General features: G+C 44.9%; 1 protein-coding gene across 1 annotated transcript in view; it reads left to right on the top strand.

Moving 5' to 3' along the window:
• The window catches only part of LOC126262750 (ras-related protein Rab-2), a 50,233-nt gene extending 30,557 nt beyond the window's left edge, over positions 1-19,676 (top strand). The window contains exon 6 of the mRNA XM_049959560.1: positions 18,199-19,676. Within this exon, the coding sequence (XP_049815517.1) occupies positions 18,199-18,294 (96 nt within the window). The 3' untranslated portion in view covers positions 18,295-19,676. The remainder of the gene's footprint in view (positions 1-18,198) is intronic.
• Positions 19,677-20,839: the final 1,163 nt, after the last annotated feature.

Raw genomic sequence — 20,839 nt, 5'->3', positions numbered from 1 at the left:
GTGGCACAACTTGACTAGAAGAAGGTATCGTTTGGTAGGACATGTTCTGAGGCATCAGCAAATCACCAGTTTAGTATAGGAGGGCAACGTGGAGGGTAAAAATCGTATAGGGAGACCAAGAGATGAATACACTAAGCAGATTCAGAAGGATGTAGGCTGCAGTAGGTACTGGGAGATGAAGAACCTTGCACAGGATAGAGTAGCATGGAGAGCTGCATCAAACCAGTCTCTGGACTGAAGATAACAACAACATGTCTGACTACCTTCTTGTAAAGGAGTCTTACATTAGCATATTTTAATCTCTTCAGAAATATCCCCTGTGACAATGCTTTGTTGAGTATGTGACTGTATACATCGCAGATCTATGTGATTCCCACAGGGGACCCCCTGCGGGTCTGGGGGTTAGAATAGGCCCGAGGTATCCCTGCCTGTCGTAAGGGCTACAGAAAAAAAGAGCCATATTCATCTTGTTATTTAGTCTGTGGCAGAATGGATGGGAAGTCCTTTCTACTTATGAAGCCTCAGTTTTTGTTGAACATATTGAGGATAAGTTTGGGGACGTGACAGTGCTGTCCCAGATGAGAAGTGGTGCAGTCTTGATTCAGACAGCATCCCTAGCCCAATCCCAGACATTACTCGCTTGTGACTGGCTGGGTGATATTCCTGTTTCTGTCACTCCCCAAAAAGCCTCAACATGGTCCAGGGGATTATTTTCCATTGCGACCTCTCTTGCAGTCTGACAACGAGCTCCATGCCAATCCAGAATGGCAGGGTGTTAATTTCATCCAGCACATTTACAGGGAACCCAAAGACAACAGGGTTGCTACCAGTGCCTTCTTGGTCTTTGAGGATGATTCATTGCCTGAAAAGGTCAAGGTGATGGTTTACTGCTGTGATATTAAACCGTATGTCCCTCCCCCTATGCGGTGCTTTAAGTGCTGGAAATTCAGGCACATGTCTTGCCACTTCACTTCCAGTGCTACATATCAAGGCTGCGGATGTCCACTGCATCCAGATACTCCCTGTACTCCTCCTCCCACTTGTATCAACTGCTCATCAGGAGTGGAAAATCATGGAGTAAAAGACCCTGGACCAGTTGACTTACCAAGAGGCTAAATGTAAATTAGAACAATTACACCCCATTTGATTGATGTCTGCATATGCTGCAGCTACATTACCATTGCCATCACAAGTACCATTTGTACCACACTCTGTGCCACGAACAGTGGGCCCTCCAGGACTCCAGAATACATCTGCCCCCTTGGTGGTAGGGGGAAAATCTCCTTCCATTGCTCCCAAAGCAACAGCCTCCTCTGGCTCCTCTCATGCGGAAGGGGTCCCAAGGGACCCCCTCTCCCAAGGTCTCCACTAATGCCACAGTGAACACTCGCCAGTGGCTAAAGGAGCCAAAAACTGCTGGACAAAGAGCTTCATGGTCTTCCTCTGCGCCTGAAGCTACTTCGGAGAAGTCCTTCCAGCAAGCCCCTAAAGAGAAGCAAGAGGGCAAGCAAACAAAGAAGTCTGCCAAGAAAAAGGACCTTCCAGTGGCCCCAACACCCCACCATTCCCTACCAGTTCTGCACCTGCAGATGAGGTGGAGATCTCGGTGTCCCCTGAGGACCTGGATCTCACTGATGCCTCATAAACAATAGGAATGGATACAAATATTCAGTTGGTGGCAGCAGGAGAACCTGAGGTGTAACCTGCCTCCTTATATGCTTCATGCATTCCCAGTCTCACGATAAAGTCATCCTCCAGTGAAATTGCTGCGGTTTTTTGCACCACCTGACTGAGCTAAGGCAACTTTTAAGCATTACACCTGGTTTCTGCATTGCCCTCCAGGAAAGTTCCCAGCAATGCAGACCCTTGCCCTCCGTGGCTATAGGGGATATTACAAGAACTGTAGCGACTATAATCAAGTGTCAGGTGGAGTTTGTGTCTATGTCCTCAGTATGCAGTGAAACTGTGCCCCTTCAAATCACTCTTGACGCTGTGGCTGTCAGGATAAGGACGACACAGGAAATAACTGTATGCAACGTATATCTTCCTCCAGATGGTGCAGTACCCCTCAATGCTGCGCCAATTCATCAACTCCCTAAACATTTCCTACTTTTGGGAGATTTTAACGCCCATAACCCCTTGTGGAATGGCACCATGCTTATTGGCCGAGGTACAGATGCCGAAACATCCCTGTATCAAATCGACTTCTGCCTCTTGAACACTGGGGCCCCCACACATTTCAGTGTGGCTCATGGCACTTACTCGGCCATTGATTTATCCCTCTGCAGCCCAGGACTTCCCCCATTTGTCCACTGGAGAGCCCACATCGACTTTTGTGGTAGTGACCACTTCCCGTCTTCCTGTCACTCCCCCAGCGCCATTCCCGCGGACGTTTACCAAGATGGGCTTTAAACAATGCAGACTGGGAAGCTTTCACCTCTGCTGTCTCCCCCACAAGATGCGGTTGATGTGGTAGTTGAGGTGGTCACTAGAACGATCGTTTCTGTGGCGGAAAACATGATGCCTTGTTCTTTAGGGTGCCCCCAGCAATAGTCAATACCTTGGTGGTCGCCAACATGATGCCTTGTTCTTTAGGGTGCCCCCGGCAATAGTCAATACCTTGGTGGTCGCCAGAAATTGCTGAGGCCATTAAAGAATATCGGCGAGCTCTACAGCGACACAAGTGGCATCCTTCCCTACAGCACCTAATAGCTTTTAAACGGTTCCATGCCCGTGTTCACAAGCTTGTAAAAAGACAGAAACAGGAGCGTTGGAGAGGTACATCTCGACCATTGGGTGCCATACATCACCTTCCCAAGTCTAGACACCCCCCTGTGGGCCCGGGTGTTAGAATAGGCCCGAGGTATTCCTGCCTCTCGTAAGAGGCGACTAAAAGGAGTCTCACACCTTTCGGCCTTTGTGATGGTCCCCTGTAGCATTTGAACACCAGGCCAAGGATGGCAGTGAAGCTTATTTGCCCCGGTACCTTATATTTACAAGAGCTGATGGCGACTCTTTCATGTCCATGAAGCCTCAGTTTTTTTGTGGAGCATTTGGAGGACATGTTTGGGGAGGTGGAGGGCTTGTCCAGAATGCGCTCTGGGTCATTCTAGATAAAACCAAAATACTCTGCCCAGTCGCAGGCATTACTCGCTTGTGACAAGTTGGGGGATGTTTCTGTTACCATCACACCCCATAAGAGCTTAAATATGGTCCAGGGTATTGTATTCCACAGGGACCTTCTTTTGCAGTCTGACGACGAGCTGCACTCCAATTTAGAGCGGCGAGGTGTTCATTTCGTCCGGTACATCCATTGGGGTCCAAGGCATAATCAGGTTGCCACCGGTGCCTCCATCTTGGCCTTCGAGGGTGACACATTGCCTGAGAAGGTCAAGGTGATGGTCTACCGCTGTGGCGTCAAGCCTTATATCCCTCCCCCGATGTGGTGCTTAAAGTGCTGGAAGTTTGGTCATATGTCTTCCTGCTGTACTTCCAGCATCACATGTTGAGATTGTGGATGTTTATCAGATCCCAATATTCTATGTGCCCCACTTCCCATGTGTGTCAACTGCGGAGCTCACCTTGCTTGTCAGACTTCAGGTTTGGGAATATAAGATGCTGCACCGACTGACCTACACTGAGGCTAAGAGGAAATTTGAGCACCTACATCCAGTGGCTATGACCACCTCTTACGCCGCCACTATGAGAACAGTTGTCGCCCCATCAGTTCCTCACATTCCTGTCGCCTCTCAGAACCAGAAGTCTACACCTGCCCCCCTTGATGGTGGGGGGCACTTCCCGCTCTGTTGCTCCCACACCACCTACTTCGGGAGCAATACCCCTTCAACCATCAGGGATATCAGTCCCCACTTCCAAGCCAGAGAAGCATAAGTCTTCTTCAGCTCCTCTTGCTAGGAAGGGGTCCCTTGGGTCACTCCCTTCCCAGGTTTCTGCTAATGGGAAAGATGACACCCACCAGTGGCTGAAGAGCCCAAAAGCATCCTCAGTCGTGGAGACTGAATCAGTGAAGTCCTCCCAGTCAGGGAAACGAAAGGCACAGCGAGAGACATCCAAAAAGAAGGTTCCCAAGACCAAGGGAATTGTGGTGGCACCCACACCACCGCTATGTACAAGCTCTGCGTCAGCGGATGAGGTGGAGATTCTGGCGTCCGCTAAGGACCTAGATCTCACTGGACCCTCAGACAGAATGGATATCGACTGCTCAGTCAAAAAGTCGGTGGCAGCAGGTGACCCTGAGGCGTAAACTGCCTCATTGAATGTTCCATGCCTTCCCAGTCTCACAATGATGTCATCCTCCAGTGGAATTGTGGCAGTTTTTTCCACCACCTGGCTGAGCTACAGCAGCTGTTAAGCTTTACACCTGCTTTCTGCATTGCCCTCCAGGAAACCGGGTTCCTGGCAATGCAGACCCTGCCCTCTGTGGCTATAAGGAACTATAGTGACTATAATCAAGTGTCAGGTGGAGTTTGCGTTTGTCTTAAACTCAGTCTGTAGTGAAACTGTGCCCCTTCAAACCCCTCTTGAAGCTGTGGCTGTCAGAATAAGGATGACGCAGGAAATAACTGTCTGCAATCTATATCTTCCTCCAGATGGTGCAGTATCCCTGAATGTATTAACTGCACTGATTGATCAACTCACTAAACCTTTCCTACTTTGGAGAGATTTTAATGCCCATAACACCTTGTGAGCTGGCACCGTGCCTGCTGGCTAAGGCAGAATATCAAAACTTTACTGTCTCTGTTCGACTTCTGCCTCTTAAATACTGGGGCCGCCACACATTTCAGTGTGGCTCATGGTAGCTACTCGGCCATTGATTTATCAATTTGCAGCCAAGGACTTCTCCCATCTATACACCAGAGGGCACATGACGACCTGTATGGTAGTGACCACTTCCCCATCTTCCTGTCACTGCCCCGGTGTCAGGCCCACGGGCTCCTTCCCAGATGGGCTTTAAACGAGGCGGACTGGGAAACTTTCACTTCTGCTGTCACTGTTGAATCTTCCCCACACGGGAACATAACTGTGATGGTTGAGCAGGTGACTACAACAATAGTTTCTGTGGCAGAAAACACGATCCCTTGCTCTTTAGGGTGCCCCTGGCGAAAGGCAGTCAGGTGGTCACCGGAAATCGTTGAAGCAATTAAGGAGTGTCGGCGAGCTCTACAGTGGCATAAGCGGCACCCTTCCCTGGAGCACCTCATAACCTTTAAATGGCTCCATGCCCGTGTTCACCAACTTATCAAACAACGGAAGCAGTAGTGTTGCGAGAGATATGTCTCGACCATTGGGTGCCAATTATCACCTTCCCAAGTCTGGGCAAAGATAAAAAGTGTTTTCGGGTAAATTGCAGTTTGTGTCCGATCCCTTCTTTCCAACTGGGGTCCTTGACTTTACCACCTATACTTGAAGTCCATTTACGTACATCTCCATGGTGTACACCTAGGCCGCAAATTCACCTGGACCTTTCTCAGGGCCCTAAGGACTCATTTAACCCCGTGGCTCTCCGCTGCTACTGCCTCTCGATTCTTGACAAGTACTGAGGCCACAAAGTGGTTTACACCTACAGCTCAATGACTGATGCTCACGTCGGCTTCGCATATATCCATGGAGGACATATTGAACTTCACTCCTTGCCCGATGGCTGAAGTGTTTTCACTGCCGATCTGGTGGCTATATCTCGTGCTCTTGAGCACAACTGTTCATGCTCTGGGAAGTCGTTTCTTCTGTGTACTAACTCCTTGAGCAGCCTACAAGCTATCAACCAGTGCTACCCTCTTCATCCTATGGTAGCGACCATCCAGGAGCCCATCTATGCCCTTGAAGGGTCCAGTCATTCAGTGGCGTTTGTGTGGACCCCAGGTCACGTCGGAATCCCAGGCAACAAACTTGCCGACAGGATGGCCAAACAGGCTACGCGGAAATCGCTTATGGAGATGGGCATGTCTGAACCTGACCTGCGTTCTGACTTACACCGCAGGGTTTTGCAGCTTTGGGAGACAAAATGACATAACCTCAGCATGCACAACAAACTGCATGCCATTAAGGAGACTTCAAATTTGTGGCAGTCCTCCATGCGGGCCTCTCGCAGGGACTCTGTGGTTCTCTGCCGGCTCCGCACTGGCCATGCTTGGTTGACACACAGCTACCTCCTGCACTGTGATGACCCACCTCAGTGTCAGTGTGGCACCCAGCTGACAGTGGTCCATATCTTGGTGAGCTGTCCTTTGGCTGCCCCACGATGGACTTTACAGTTACTGGACTCGTTGCCATTAATTTTAGCTGACAACGCCTCATCAGCGTTGCATACATGACAGTGAGTTTTATCATTTTATATAAGTTTTAGCGCATGTCCTTTGTCCCTTTGTGTTATCCACTCTAATGCTTTTAGGTTGGATGTTTTAATGTGTCGCAGAGTGGCTGGTTTTTCCTTTTTATTCTTGTAGTTGGCCAGCCATGGTCATCTGCTCTCTTGTTTTTACCCTTTCTGCCTGTTTCTTGCTTCTCCCTGTGGTTTTCTTTTCCTGTTTGGTCCATAGTAGTATTGGTTGTCCTTCTTCCTCCTCTCTCTCCTGTTATTGTGTTGTATATCTCCTTTCTTTTCTTCTTTCCTTTGTGTAATTATTTTAATGGGAACAAGGGACCGATGACCTCGCAGTTTGGTCCCTTCCACTGTGGCGTTCAACTGGCAATGGGAGCTTTCAGAACAAGTCCGGTGACCAGCGTCCTGGTGGTGGCCGGAGTCCCTCCATTGTAGTTCAGGCGTGCACAACTGCTTTTCATTTATGTTGCACACATTCGTAGTTCTCCTAAGCATCCGAATTACCATCTCCTCTTCCCATCAGTGACAGTTCATCTCCTGCATCGGAGGCCTAGGTCAGGGCTTAAGATTGCGGTTCACATCCGATCCCTTCTGTCCGGACGTACACATCCGTGGTGTACACCTAGGCCGAAGCTTCTCCTGGAGCTTTCACATGGTCCTAAGGACACAGTTAACCCCGCAGCTATCTGCTGTCACTTTCTCTCGATTCTTGACATGTACCAGGACCATGAAGTGGTTTACACTGATAGCTCAATGGCTGATGGTCACGTTGGATTCACGTATGTTCATGGAGGACATATTGAACAGCTCTCCTTGCCAGATGGCTGCAGTATTTTCACTGTAGACTGGCGACCATTTCTTGTGCACTTGAGTGCATCCGCTCATGCCCTGGCGAGTCATTTCTTTTCTGTACTGACTCCTTGAGCAGCCTACAAGCTATCGACCTGTGCTACCCCAACCATCCTTTGGTAGAGACCATCCAGGAGTCCATCTATGCCCTGGAACAGTCCAATCGTTCCGTGGTGTTTGTGTGGACCCAGGCCATGTCGGACTCCCCGGAAATGAACTTGCTGACAGGCTACAAGAAAACTTCTTCTGGAGATCGGCATCCCTGTAACTGACCTGCAATCCTTATTACATCACAAGGTTTTTCAGCTTTGGGAGACGGAATGGCATAATCTCAGTACACACAACAAACTGCATGCCATTAAGGAGACTATGAATGTGTGGAAGATCTCCTTGCGGCCCCTTCGCAGGGACTCTGTGGTTCTCTGCCGGCTCCGCATTGGCCATACGCAGCTAACAAGTGGCTGTCTCCTCTGTTGCGAGGACCCACCTTGGTGTCACTGTGGCTCACATATGACTGTCATTCATATCTAGCTGGACTGCCCACTTTTAGCCGCTCTGCGGTGGACTTTTAACCTTAACCTTTCCAGCATCCTACCTTCAGTGTTGGGCGACAATGCCTCTACAGCAGATGTAGTTTTTATGTTTTATTCGTGAGGGGTTTTATTCGTACCATCTACCATCTAAGGGTGGGCATTTAGCCTTCTCTGAGGCCACCACCCTCCCTCCAATTTAACTCTGTTACACTTTCTTTGCATTTGTCTGTCTTGGTGGTCGTCTTTTCCCTACATGTGTTCATCTTGCCTTTTCTTTTTGGGGTGGACATTTTAATGTGTTGCAGAGTGGCTGGCTCATCCTCTTTTATTATTGTGATCAGTCAGCCCAGACCATCTTCTCTATTGGTTTAATACCTTCTTCTACTTTTCCTTGTGGTGTATGTTTTCTCCCTTTTTTTTTTTTTTTAGGTGTGGTGTTGGGTGCTTTTGTACTTTGAGCCTTGCTTGCATCAGGAAAAAGGGGCTGATGACCCTGTAGTTTGGTCCCTTTATACCCTGAACCAACCAACCAACCAAACCCCCAGGGTGCTCACCTCTCTTTGGCAGGTTCATTCTTGGCCACCATGGGGCTGCAGCCTTTGCAACATCTTTTCCCTTCCATGCTGCTGCCAGGCACTTTATTGTGAATAGCAGAGTAATCACGTATATGCAGAAGTATCCTCTTGCTGTTCTTTTTCCCCTTCCTTGCGGAACAGATGGGCTGTTTCTGGAAATTTATTCTGCATTTTCGATATCCATATTAGGATATTGTCCACTGTTTTCTGTTCCTTTTTTCTTTCTTCGTTCACCTTCTCCCATCCTTCCTCCACTTCAGCATTTGAGGTTCCTCTTTTTCTTCTTCCTCCCTGTCTGCTCCTGAAGCCCGTCCCAAATGTCTTCTGCATAACAGGTGACTGGGTAACACGTAATTCCCAGCCGCAGGTCAATGGATAGGGTTTGCACGTACACCCTGGTACAGGCCAGGCCCAGGGAGGGGTGATTGCCTGAGCTGCTACCTTCCCAAATAACCGATAGGTCCCCTGTCTGGTTTTTGAGAGGTGTGACCTGAGGTGTGAATAGTCACCTAAGGGGGTGTGCCCCCTTCTGAAGGGCCCCCCAGTTGGAAGGAGCACGAAATCAGAGACGCTGGCAATCGTGGGGATTTTCTCATAGTGGGCCACTCATCTTCGTAGTCAATGGCTACAGAAGGAGGCTAATGATTCAAAGACCCTCCCAGCTGCACCACAGTTCCTCATGACTTCATGTACTGAAGACGGTGAGTCCTTCACTATGGTAAATCCGTTTATTATTCGAAAAGGTGTTGGTGCAGTTGCTGGCTCTACGAAATCCTGCTCGCATTTACTCAGTGGAACTTTGATTTTGTAGACTACGTCTGATTCTCAAGCACAACTGCTGCTTGCAGCTTCGGTTGTCCATAGCAAACCTGTTAGTGTCGAGGATCATCTGATTCTCAAGCACAAAAACTGCTTGCAGCTTTGCTCCTCCGTGGCTATCCTGTTCGTGTTGAGGATCATTGAACGCTGAATTCTTCCCGTGGTGTTATTTACACTAGGCTGCTTGATGGTCTTACCGAGGCAGAAATCCAAACGTATCTCTCTGATCAGGGGTGTCATTGCAGTTCATTAGATGATGAAGAAAGTAGATACCTCCTTAGTGCCTATGCGCACTCTTTTTCTTACTTTTGATGAGAGTGGTTCTTCAAAGATCAAAGCAGGCTGTGAAGTTATCAAAGTACGACTGTGCATTCTGAAACCAATGCGCTGCTACCACTGTTGTCATTACAGCCACACTTGAGAGTCCTGTCGACACCCAGCCAAATGTGTAACTCTTGGTAGGGATGCTCATGAGGGTGTTCATCCACCTCCTCCTCCTCCCCCCCCACTGCATCAACTGCAATGGCAACCATGTCGCCTCCTACCACGATTGTCCCGTACATCTTGATGAGCGGGCTGTCCAGGAGATCCAAGTGTAGAAAAAAGTGCCTTACCCTGTCTCTCGCAAGTTGTTGGTTAGTCACAAACCCTGCATTCTACCGTACAGTACTGTTCTTCCTACATCTCGCTACTCAAAGGACGTGGCCATGTAGACATGAGACTTCAAATTTAGCACCGCCCTAGCATTATGGTACTGTCCCCGTCTCCTCCTCCAGCTGTGCAACATGCCACCAAACTTTTGCCTCACAGGGTGAAGTCAGCAGCTACAGAACTGGCAGCCTGGATAGGACAGAAGAAATACTCCCGTGAAGACTTCCTACATCCCTCCAGCCAACCAACATCTGAGTCTTCCTCTGCCAACCGGAAAGGCTCCAAGAAGTTAAACAGAGGCAAACAGTCTTCTCCTTCACTGACGTGGCGTGGTGTATACGACCCGAGCAACCGGGAGATCAGGGAATTTTTTAGAATTCCGGGAATTTTTCGTCGTTTTAGTTTTCAGTTAAATTTTTGTAATTTTGACTGGTAAGAATCAATACTCTAACAAAGGATATTACTGTATCCCGCTTCTGCAGAATAATACTGCAACAATAAAACGTGAACAGGGAAAAAAAAGAAATAGATAAATAAATAAATAAAATAAAACATGAATTGCAAAGGAAATGTGCCATATACAACAAAAAAACACAGTGCTCATGCAAGCATTTGCCAACAGCAAAATGTGTCAAAGGCTTTAGGAATACCATGCAATGCTTCATAACAACAAATAACCTCAGATGAGTGTGACCTCACAACTGTTTACATTAGATTCATTTTAGCAGTTGAGTGGCGTATGAGTAGTGCCTTCTCCTGTTTCTGGCTACAGAAATGTGGCTGCTGCTGTGTAAGCAGTCACAGCAAGCAGCTGGATGCAAACCAGGAAAAATTTTACTGCCACTCATATGATTTTGATGTGCATTCCTGTTGGTTTTTGAACACACACTGTAAGTTGATTTCTGAATTAATCATAAGCCGCACGGGGTAGCTGTGCGGTCTGAGGCGAACTTGTCACGGTTCGCGCGGTTTCCCCTGTCAGAGGTTCGGATCCTCCCTTGGGCATGGGTGTATGTGTTGTCCTTAGCGTAAGTTCGATTAAGTAGTGTGTAAGCCTAGGGACCGATGACATCAGCAGTTTGGTCCCATGATAAAAAGAGATCGTAAGTTGATATTTGAATGCGTGCATAGTGTATGTGATGTCTCTGTCAGGGGAATCCTCGTCGCATCTAGAAATAAACTTTCCTGCAGGCAAAAGGGGACCGGACTATACAAGCTGAGCGGAGTAAAGCCAAATGAGTGAACGCCAATCGCTGTTTGATTATGTGGTTGATTGGGTTTGCGAATGATCAGCGTTATTATAATTACTAAGGAAATCCATAGATTCAGACTACCAGAGTGGAAAAAACGACTAACAGAAATAACAGGTAAGAAAGATTACGTATTATCTTCTCGGTGTGTCCAGGAAAATGAAATTTTGTCAGAAAAGTTTTGGGCAGATTGCTAAACTAGTAAGGGCCAGTTGTACAATCCCCGTCTAGCAGCTGCTTGAGTTCTATTCTGGAAGTGGCGCGGAAAATGGTTTGTAGGAACATAACAATGCTTAACCGGAGCATAATCAGGGATAACTAAACCGGTGATTGTGGCAGGGTTAGTGAAGTTAACCGGTGAATAAGTTTTGACAAAGGCAGGAATAGTTCCAGAATTAGTCATGACGAGATTGTTTGTTAGAACGAGGAAGGAGAGGAAACAGGGACATCACACAAATTAGGGAAGTATATGATGATTCCAAATTTATATTAAAATCTCGTACTACCGATCTCATGCTCGAGAAACTGGAATGTATGAATGAAATGTGAAACTATCTACAAAATGAACATATTTTTGATAGTTTGAGTTTTTTAAATTTTTGACGTATCTCAAACGCTTGAGGGAAGGGGTGGGGCTGGGAGGGGGGGAGGGATTTCCACTTTTCTGATAGCTATGCATTAATCGCCTTGTAGAACAATGCAGTTATTTCTGTCAGTTTGCTAAAGAAATTTGACTTTTACTTATCTTTTACGCTGACGCAGCCAATGTGTTTGAAACAAAGTGTTTAGTTCTACACTATTGGCTAATTTAAACTGCTCGCTGCGTTTCAAGTGCATGTCTTCATCTTGCAGCACGTATGGCATTATGCCATAATAAAGAATCAAAAATGAGTTAATACAGTACTGGTACTCCAAGAAAATCTACATCCCGAAACCCACGTTGAAAAGCTTAATGTCAGGTCGAGGCCTACTTCATTGGCAATCTGGACATACGAATGTACTCTTTAAGTATGCAATTTAAATAAGCCATTTTAATATGGTTCACGAAATTCCGATGCTCTTGGAGTATCCTCTGATATCTTTTTTCTTTTGTGACGTAATGTAAGATCTTTTAATGTTTTACACGTACGAACATACAGGCTTCCTGCGTCATAGCAGGTGCCGAAGTGCGGTGGCGCCTGTTATCTGGCGCTTTCTGACGACTACTGAAACGAACCTATTTCTAACAGGTCGTGGGAAAATGTTGCGAATGGTGGTTTGAAAAGGGTTACTTTCAAAGCAAATTTCCTTTTACGCAAGTTGAACTATGTGCGAGAATGTATTTTGAATTTCTTAAATCACAGAGTGTTTGATGACGAGCCATGTAGAAGTATTTCGAGCCCAGATCAGACATTCATGTCGTCATTATGAGCAAATTGATGTAGTGCTACGGGAAGCTCTCTCTCCTCTGCGGTATCTAATTTATTTCTTGTAAACTCTGAGGACAAGTCACTGGAATCGGCTAAAAATTTTACTGGCACATTTGTCTGATCTATCTTCAAGTGTAAACTATCAACATTATATGTGAAAGCTTTGCTTTTCTTGTAGCAACACTATGTATACGAATTTAAAACATTAACTTTTCCTGTTTGTGTATCTGCGCTACATAAGTGATGTTGGTATTAGCTGACTACGTCATGTGTCCTGTGGTCTGAATATCCATTGTCATCGGCTGGCAGGATCACGTGACATGAGTATGACTGGCCTACAAAAGCGCTTCGCAATCTCGATTACAATGGTTCGGAAAGTAACATGCTGTATTTGGTGGAATTCGAATTTATACTTTCGTAATACGAAAATATGCAGTGTACATGTTGCTGAACATCAAAAATCTTTCCAAAAGGAGTTTTATTCCCTGAGTTTCGTTTTATAAAGTGCCGGGAAATTCTAAGTCAGTGTATAAAAACATAACCATTGAAAGGATTGATAAGTTTTACAGTTCAGAGGGAAAATATACTGTCACTTAATAACACGGAAAAAGTGTGTTTTCATCTGGGAGAAAGTATATTTTTAACCGAGAAATCCGGGAAAAATCCGTGAATTTTTTTTCCTTGTCCGCGTATACACCCTGCGTGAAGATCCTCTTTGACAATGTCGACTCGTGATATGGTCACCCGGCTGACCTCTGTGTCGCCGGTGGGCGCCACCAACCGATTTTCAGCGCTGGACTCCAGAAGCCAACAGAAGGAGAATATTGACACTTCTGTAGACCTCATGGAGCAGGATAGTCCTGCCTCTGTGCCCTGTAGCAGCAAGTCTTCAAAGGCTGGTCTTGGCAGCCGCCGAGGTGACACCCCTTCATTTTTTCCTTGTTATGACTTTCCTCCATTGGAATGTTTGCGGTCTTCGATCCAACAAAGAGGATTTGCGGCAGCGCTTAGAATTGAAGCGTCCACTTGTTTCTCTACCTTCAGGAAATGAAATTGCGTCCTCAGGACCACTTTGAGTTCTCGTAACTCTTCCCAGTCAGTTTTGACTTTCTCCCCGAGTACAGCATTCCATCTCATGGGAGAGTCATGCTGCTCATACGGGATGACATTCATAGTCAACCCATCTCCCTGACTACACGTCGTCATTCGATGTCAACAGGGCAGATTTCCTCCAGCTTATTCGGCAGCTGCTGCTGCACCCATTTCCGCTGCTCGTTGCCTTTAATGCGCACCATTTCTCTTGGGGTTCTCCCAGAATCCGTCCAAGAGGTGCCCTCTTGGGTGACCTCAACCAATTTAACCTCTTCTGCCTTAACATAGGAGCACCCACGTTCCTTTCAGACTCCACGCACACCTATTCCCATTTGAACATATTTTTCTGTACTGCCCAGCTTGCCCATCGTGTTGAGTGGTCCGTTCAGACACGTACTCAAGTGACCATTTCCTGTGTGCTGTCCATTAGCTGACTCCTACCCACCTATGCGCACACCCAAATGGCAGCTTACTAAAGCTGACTGCAGGTTTTACTCCTCCCTGGTTTACTCCTTCCCCAGTTCCAATGATCAGGTAGAACATCTTCCAAACATTATCCTTGCCGACGCAGTGTTCCATTCCTCAAACTACGTCTTTACCACACCGTGTCCCGGTCCTTTGCCGGACTGAGGCATGCTGTGATGCAATTCGTGTGCGTAGACATCCTCTCCACGTTTTTAATCGTCATCCTGTGATGGCAAACTGCATTCATTATAAACAGTTGCGTGCACAGTGTTGTCGCATTTTTCGGGATGGCAAAACAGCTAGCTGGATTTTATTCACTAGTCCTTTCAGTAGTTCCACACCTGCTTCCATCATGTGGGCCAACCTTTGACAGCTCTCTGGGACCAAGGTCCATTTCCCAATTTCCGGCCTGACAGTAGCAGACAATGTCATAGTGGACCCTATTGCTATCTCCAACACCTTGGGCCGCCTTTTGCAGAGATTTCGAGTTCGTCCTGCTATCACCCTTTCTTCCTGCATGGGAAACAAGATGAGGCAGCTCGGGCAATGTCTTATTGGAATTGTGAGTGCTACAATGCTAGATGCTCACATAAAGCAACTGTCGTACCCATATCTAAGGTCGGTAAGGACAAACACCTTCCTTCTATCTACTGCCCCATTTCTCTCACCATCTGTGTTCTAAAGGTGATTCATGCCCAGCTGGTACGACGACTCAGGTCTGCACAGTGTGGATTTAGTGTGTCATTCTGTAGTTGACCATCTCGTCACTTTGTGCACCCACGTCGTGAATGGTTTTCTGTGGAAATCCCGGACTGTGGCTGTCTTTTTCGATTTAGCGAAAGCGTACTGGTATCCTCTGAACACTCTACATGTGGGGCTTCTGGGGCTGTTGGACACCTGTATCCAGGAAAATGGTGTGCCTCAGGGTTTCATCCTGAGCATTGTCCTCTTTGGTATCGCCATTAACCACATGATGGCCTGTCTCCCACTGTGCATCTCAGGCTCCCTTTTCGTTGACTATTTTTCCATCTATTGAAGTTATAAAAGGACCTGTCTCATTGGACAGTGTCTTCAGCAGTGTCTCAATTGACTTTACTCACGGAGCATCGACAACAGCTTTAGTTTCTCCACTAACAAAATTGTTTGTATGGATTCTGGTGGCACAATTGGTTTCTTCCACTGTCTTTCCTTCTTGGGCCTATTGCTCTTTTTCATTGAAACTATGAAATTCCTGGGGCTCATGCTCGACAGGAAACTTTCTTCATCCTCAGTGTCTTACTTGACAGCCCGCTGTACTCAGTCACTCAGTGTCCTCTGTGTCCTCAGTGGTATTTCCTGGGGAGCAGATCAAACCACCCTCCTCCATTTGTACAGGTCCCTTGTCTGTTCGAAACTAGACTATGGGTGTTTAGTTTATGCATCTATACGTCCGTCCGGCTTACACTGTCTCAGTAGTATCCACCATCGTGTCCTCCGTTTGGCCAGTCACCTTTTACACTAGCCCAGTTGAGTCTGTATGCAGAAGCTGCCGAACTACCGCTTTCCTACCACCATGACTTTTTCCTTAACAGATACGGACGCAGTTTGTCTGCCATATGTGGACACCCATCCTGTGCACCCTCCTTCAATGACTCCTTTGATCGCCAGTACGGGTTGCGTCCCTCTTCTCTGTTACCTCCTGGCGTTTGCTTTCGGCTCTTGCTCTGTCAGCGTAACTGCATGCACCAGCAACTTTCCGAATGGGTGTAAACCCTTAACCACCTTTATGCTGTGGCCCATGTTCACCTTGGCCTTCATTCACTTCCGAAGGTCACTACTCCAGCCGTGCTCTATTGCCTTCAGTTTCCCAACCTTCGCACAGAACTTCGTGATAGTACCTTTGTGTACACTGATGGCTCTCGGACTGACTGTGGTGTCGGGTGTGCCTTCATCATTGGCACCAACGTTTTTCGGTATGGCTTTCAGAACACTGCTCAGTATTTACAGCAGAGCTCTTTGTCGTGCATCAGGCCACATAGTACATTCGGTGACACAGGCTTTTCAATTGTCATCTGCACCGACTCTCTCAGTGCTCTTCAAAGGTTCTGGTGCTGTACACCATCCATCCCTTAGTGCAACGGGTCCAGGACAGCTGTCACTTGCTCACCCTTAATGGAGCCACTGTGATGTTTATGTGGGTTCCTGGCCACATCGGCCTGACAGGAAACGAGGCTGCTGACACGGCTACCAAGGCTGCAATCCTCGTATGTCGGCTCGCTAGTTATTACATTACCTCCAATGCTCTCCATGTTGCTTTCTGTCAGCAGGTGGTCACTTTGGCATCACCAGTAGTTCTCCCTTAATGGGAACAGGCTCAGTGTTATTAAATCTCTCCCAGCGGCTTGGATTACCTCCTCTCGGCTATCTCGCTGTGAGATCATTTTAGCTAGGTTGCACATTGGGTGCTGTCTTTTTAGCCATCACTATTTAAGTGGTGCTCTCCCACCAATCCGCACTCTTCATGCTCAAAAATTTGACTGTCTGCCATTTCCTGACAGAATGCCCCCCCCCCCCCCCCCCCACACTTTTTTTAACCACTTACATTCTCATTTGTATTTGTCATCCTAGTTATCGGCCGATTTAGTGAATGTCGTGCGGGCTATTAAGTGCGTTTTACTTTTTATCTGTTGTAGCAATAAGGCAAAAGCCATTTAAGTATTAGGACATGACCTCCGTTTCTCTGTGGCATATTTTATAGACCTTTCGGCCCTTTGTCCATGTGTTCTGCAGTTCTTATGTGAGCGCATACGACCCTAGTTGTTTTTGCGCCCAGAAGCAAAATACACGAACAGATGTATGTGATGAACAGGATTTTAGTACTTTAAGGTGTTACCAATTCTAGAACTTGGTTTTGAGGAAGTTTATTACTTTCTTAATTTCTTTGGCAAGCAAGAAGTAATTGTAATTTACTTGACTGTCATTTGCTGCTTGGTTGTTTTCCTCAATAACAAAGTCAATGCATTCCTCAATCCATTTCCCAGTTTCTTTTGTAATGTTTGATGTACCACTATAAATTTAATTTTATCATCAGAGTTATTTATTCTTAATCAGTTCCCATAAGATAGCAGTATTTTTTGTAATGTGAAATCGGTCCTACTTCTGTTCGTTGTAAGCATCTTTAATGTGCTCATAGTGCCATATTTTGCTTTCTTGGGAGAGCTGCTGTTAAAGATTGATGGAAATCTATCAAAAAATACATTAAATTTGGAACTTAGATCTGCAACATTATACACATTCTTCTAGTCAGATGTTTGTGAGACTGCCTTGAAACTTTGTTGTTTGTTCATTAATTACTTTGTTTTCCATCATATCACCTCATTGTGATCAGATGAGTTATTTATATGCATATTCAGTATGATTAATTGTATGTTGTGGTCAGAGAGTGCGTTCACTATGGGTAAACATTTATTTTATTCATAAGTATTCATTTACAAAAATATTTCCCTTAATGTACTGCGTTCCCATCTACTTTTCATGGGAAAAATTAATAACAAAACTCAGTTTATAAGTAACATTTTCAAATTGCTTCATTTACATGTATCTTTTGGAAATTGATATTAAAATGTGTAAAAGCAGTTATTTGCTTTCTTTAGTGGCATAGTAATGATTCAAAGTTTTCTAATAATCAGAATGAGATTTTCACTCTGCAGCGGAGTGTGTGCTGATATGAAACTTCCTGGCAGATTAAAACTGTGTGCCGGACTGAGACTCTAACTCGGGACCTTCGCCTTTCGCGGGCAAGTGCTCTACCAACTGAGCTACCCAAGCACGACTCACGCCCCATCCTCCCAGCTCTACTTCTGCCAGTACCTCGTCTCCTACCTTCCAAACTTTACAGAAGCTCTCCTAGTTCTGCAAGGTTCGCAGGAGAGCTTCTGTAAATTTTGGAAGGTAGGAGACGAGGTACTGGCAGAAGTAGAGCTGTGAGGACGGGGTGTGAGTCGTGCTTGGGTAGCTCAGTTGGTAGAGCACTTGCCCGTGAAAGGCAAAGGTCCTGAGTTCGAGTTTCGGTCTGGCACACAGTTTTAATCTGCCAGGAAGTTTTCTAATAATTTTTGAAAATTTCCCTGTGGGGTTCAATGCATTGTAGTAATTAAAAACAGAGCACACTCTCTGCTGCAAAATGAAATAATCAGGGATTCTGGAAATAATTAACAGTTGTTGCTTTCTTTGCAGGCTAATGGTATCAAGATTGGACCCCAGCATTCTCCAAGTTCACCAAGCCTTCCAGCAGGCGGTCAAGGGGGCATGCAGGGCGGTGGGTGTTGTTAGGAGTTAGCCTGCCTCGCTGTCTGCTCCTCTTGCTCAGGGCTGTAAGTGCCCTCCTGGCCACAGTCAAAGCAGCAGTACACTGAGCCTAATGGCCGATGCCAGGCGCGTGCGTCTCCACTCTTTTTTTTTCCCCCCCCCTCCACACTCAATCTAGCATCAGTCATGATGGTTTCCTTGAAACATGCTACTTATGGTTCTCATTGACTGTCTGATCACTGTAACAAAACTGTAATCTCAAGAGTTTGAGGCAGAAGGCTATATATACATATATATATTCATATATACATATATAAAAACCAGCACTTGTGTAAATTTGTGAGTAATCTCTCTTTATATTACCCACATGAATGATGTGATCCTGGATGTAGACAGGAATCTGAATCCGTAACATTAATTTGAAACACTGTGTATATTAGCATTGTAATTATTTATGTTGTAGATTTTTATTCCACGAATTGACACCAGAAATATCTACTTTTTGTCTAACTGAACAAATAAAGTGTGGTAGAGAATTGCTGTAATGTCTTATTGTATTTGAACTGTGGAAATAATATTTTTTGTTAGTTAATTTCTTGAAATAATTGGGAACATAATTCCTAGTCAAGGAGAAACTGCTAGTCCTTAAAATTGTGTAATTTTCAAATGGTTTTGTAAGTCTGATATCTTTGCTGGTGTGATGCATAGCCTGGTGACAGCTCTGTTTGACACCCATGTTTTGTATACTTTTTAAACATTTCCCAGAGCAAAACTTATGGAATAACTTACTTTGAAGTTGATACATGTAGTTTCAAACATTTGTGGGTTGTAACTGATGTGTGTGTACTACCTAAGATGATCTCATTGTTTTTCTTTTTACTACCAGTGAAAGTGTACCTCTTGCTTATACAATTGCATACTTGCTGTATGTTTATTAACAAGCTTGTGCACAATTATAATTTTCAATGCTGTTTATAGAACATGTATTTATTAGTGCAGTGAAATTCATCTGAATACAGAACAATAACAGAGTTGCACACCAGCAAGAATTTGTCTTTTTAATTAGGCAGTAATTTTTTAAAACTTTCTTTCAGTCTTCAATTTCTACTGTTCTGGATACTGTTGAAGTGAATAAAGAAATATTCACTTATTTTTTTAATGAGCAGAACAGTTTCCTCAGAATTGATTGTTGTTTTTGAACAATACAGTTAGTCCATTCAGAATATTTTATGTGCATGTTTTTACAAACTTTTAATAATTGTAATTAATGTTTTCTCATAAATGCAGCCTTTTCTATATCAAAACATGTAAACATTCGTGTTTCATGTTTATCAATATGTATGGACTTTTTATTGTTGCACCAAATAAAACCCCCACATGGTGTGCACGAGGAATGCTTGCAGTTACTGCTGGACAGAAGTCATTTCTGTAATGTTTCATAATTTGTGCTGGGCTAGTCACATGTTAAAACTATTGCTTTCCTTTTTTTTTTTTTTTTTTTTTTTTTTTTTTTTTTTTTTTTTTTTTTTTTTTTTTTGCTAAAGTAATGCAGTACGAAAATTCTCACCACTAAAACTAACTCATTTGATTGCCAGACTAGGGTAGCATGAGGAAATTTTGTTTAGTCTGAAAAGATAATTTATCATGTGGTAAATATAATTTTTATCAGGGACCTGTGCTGATGTGTTTGATTATTCAAATACATACACTCAGCTTGGATGTAATAGTTTTTAGATAACTAATACACGTATATACTCTGTGAGAGCTGGAAAGGGAATTGATGGTTAGAGCTAATAGTTAAAACAGCGTACTGGAAGGGTAGGGATTCCTCCATAATAGAATGTAGATTCAGCTGTGACTAGGGAAGCAGGTGGCTCTAATTTCAGCTATATTTTCAGTCTTGGGGTATGTGCCTGTCTACTACTGAACACCTATAGTTAGTGGTCACACCTTTACTCCCTGCGTTATTTGTATTCGATCCAAAACTTCAAAGTAGTAGATTAGATATAACTACATGTAACACATGGTCAGTTCCACAAGAAAATGTATGCCATTACCTGTTTGAAAGAAAAGACACCATATAAATGCTTTCACGAAAATACATGTTATTACTAATTGCACAATTATATAATAGTTAATTCAGTTGCCGCCAATATCAATTATAGCTTGGCACCTTTTTGGCATGCTTTTCATTACTTTCTGTGTATTCTCTTGGTAATGGTCTCCATGATTTTATGACAGCTGCTTCAGAGTATGTATTGGCTTTCCTTTAAGCTTCATCTTAATATACGACCAAACATTTTTGATCAGATTTGCATTGAGAGACATTGCAGGCCAGTTCATCGTGGACACCCCATTGTCTTGTTTCCACACTGGAGAGACACGGCTATGATGTTTCGGATCATTATCCTGCTGAAGCACCCAGTTTGCCTCGTTTGAACCAAATAGCTTCTTAACGGCTCTAAGAAGACTTTGTGATAAATATTGCACATTTTTTCAGCATTTAAATTGGCTTTAAATAAATGCAAATAGCCAAAACTGCATTTACAGAAACATCCCCAAACATGCA

This window comes from Schistocerca nitens, chromosome 6 (genome assembly GCF_023898315.1).
Source record: "Schistocerca nitens isolate TAMUIC-IGC-003100 chromosome 6, iqSchNite1.1, whole genome shotgun sequence".
NCBI classification, from domain to species: domain Eukaryota; kingdom Metazoa; phylum Arthropoda; class Insecta; order Orthoptera; family Acrididae; genus Schistocerca; species Schistocerca nitens.
This window is presented reverse-complemented; position numbering and strand designations above follow the sequence as displayed.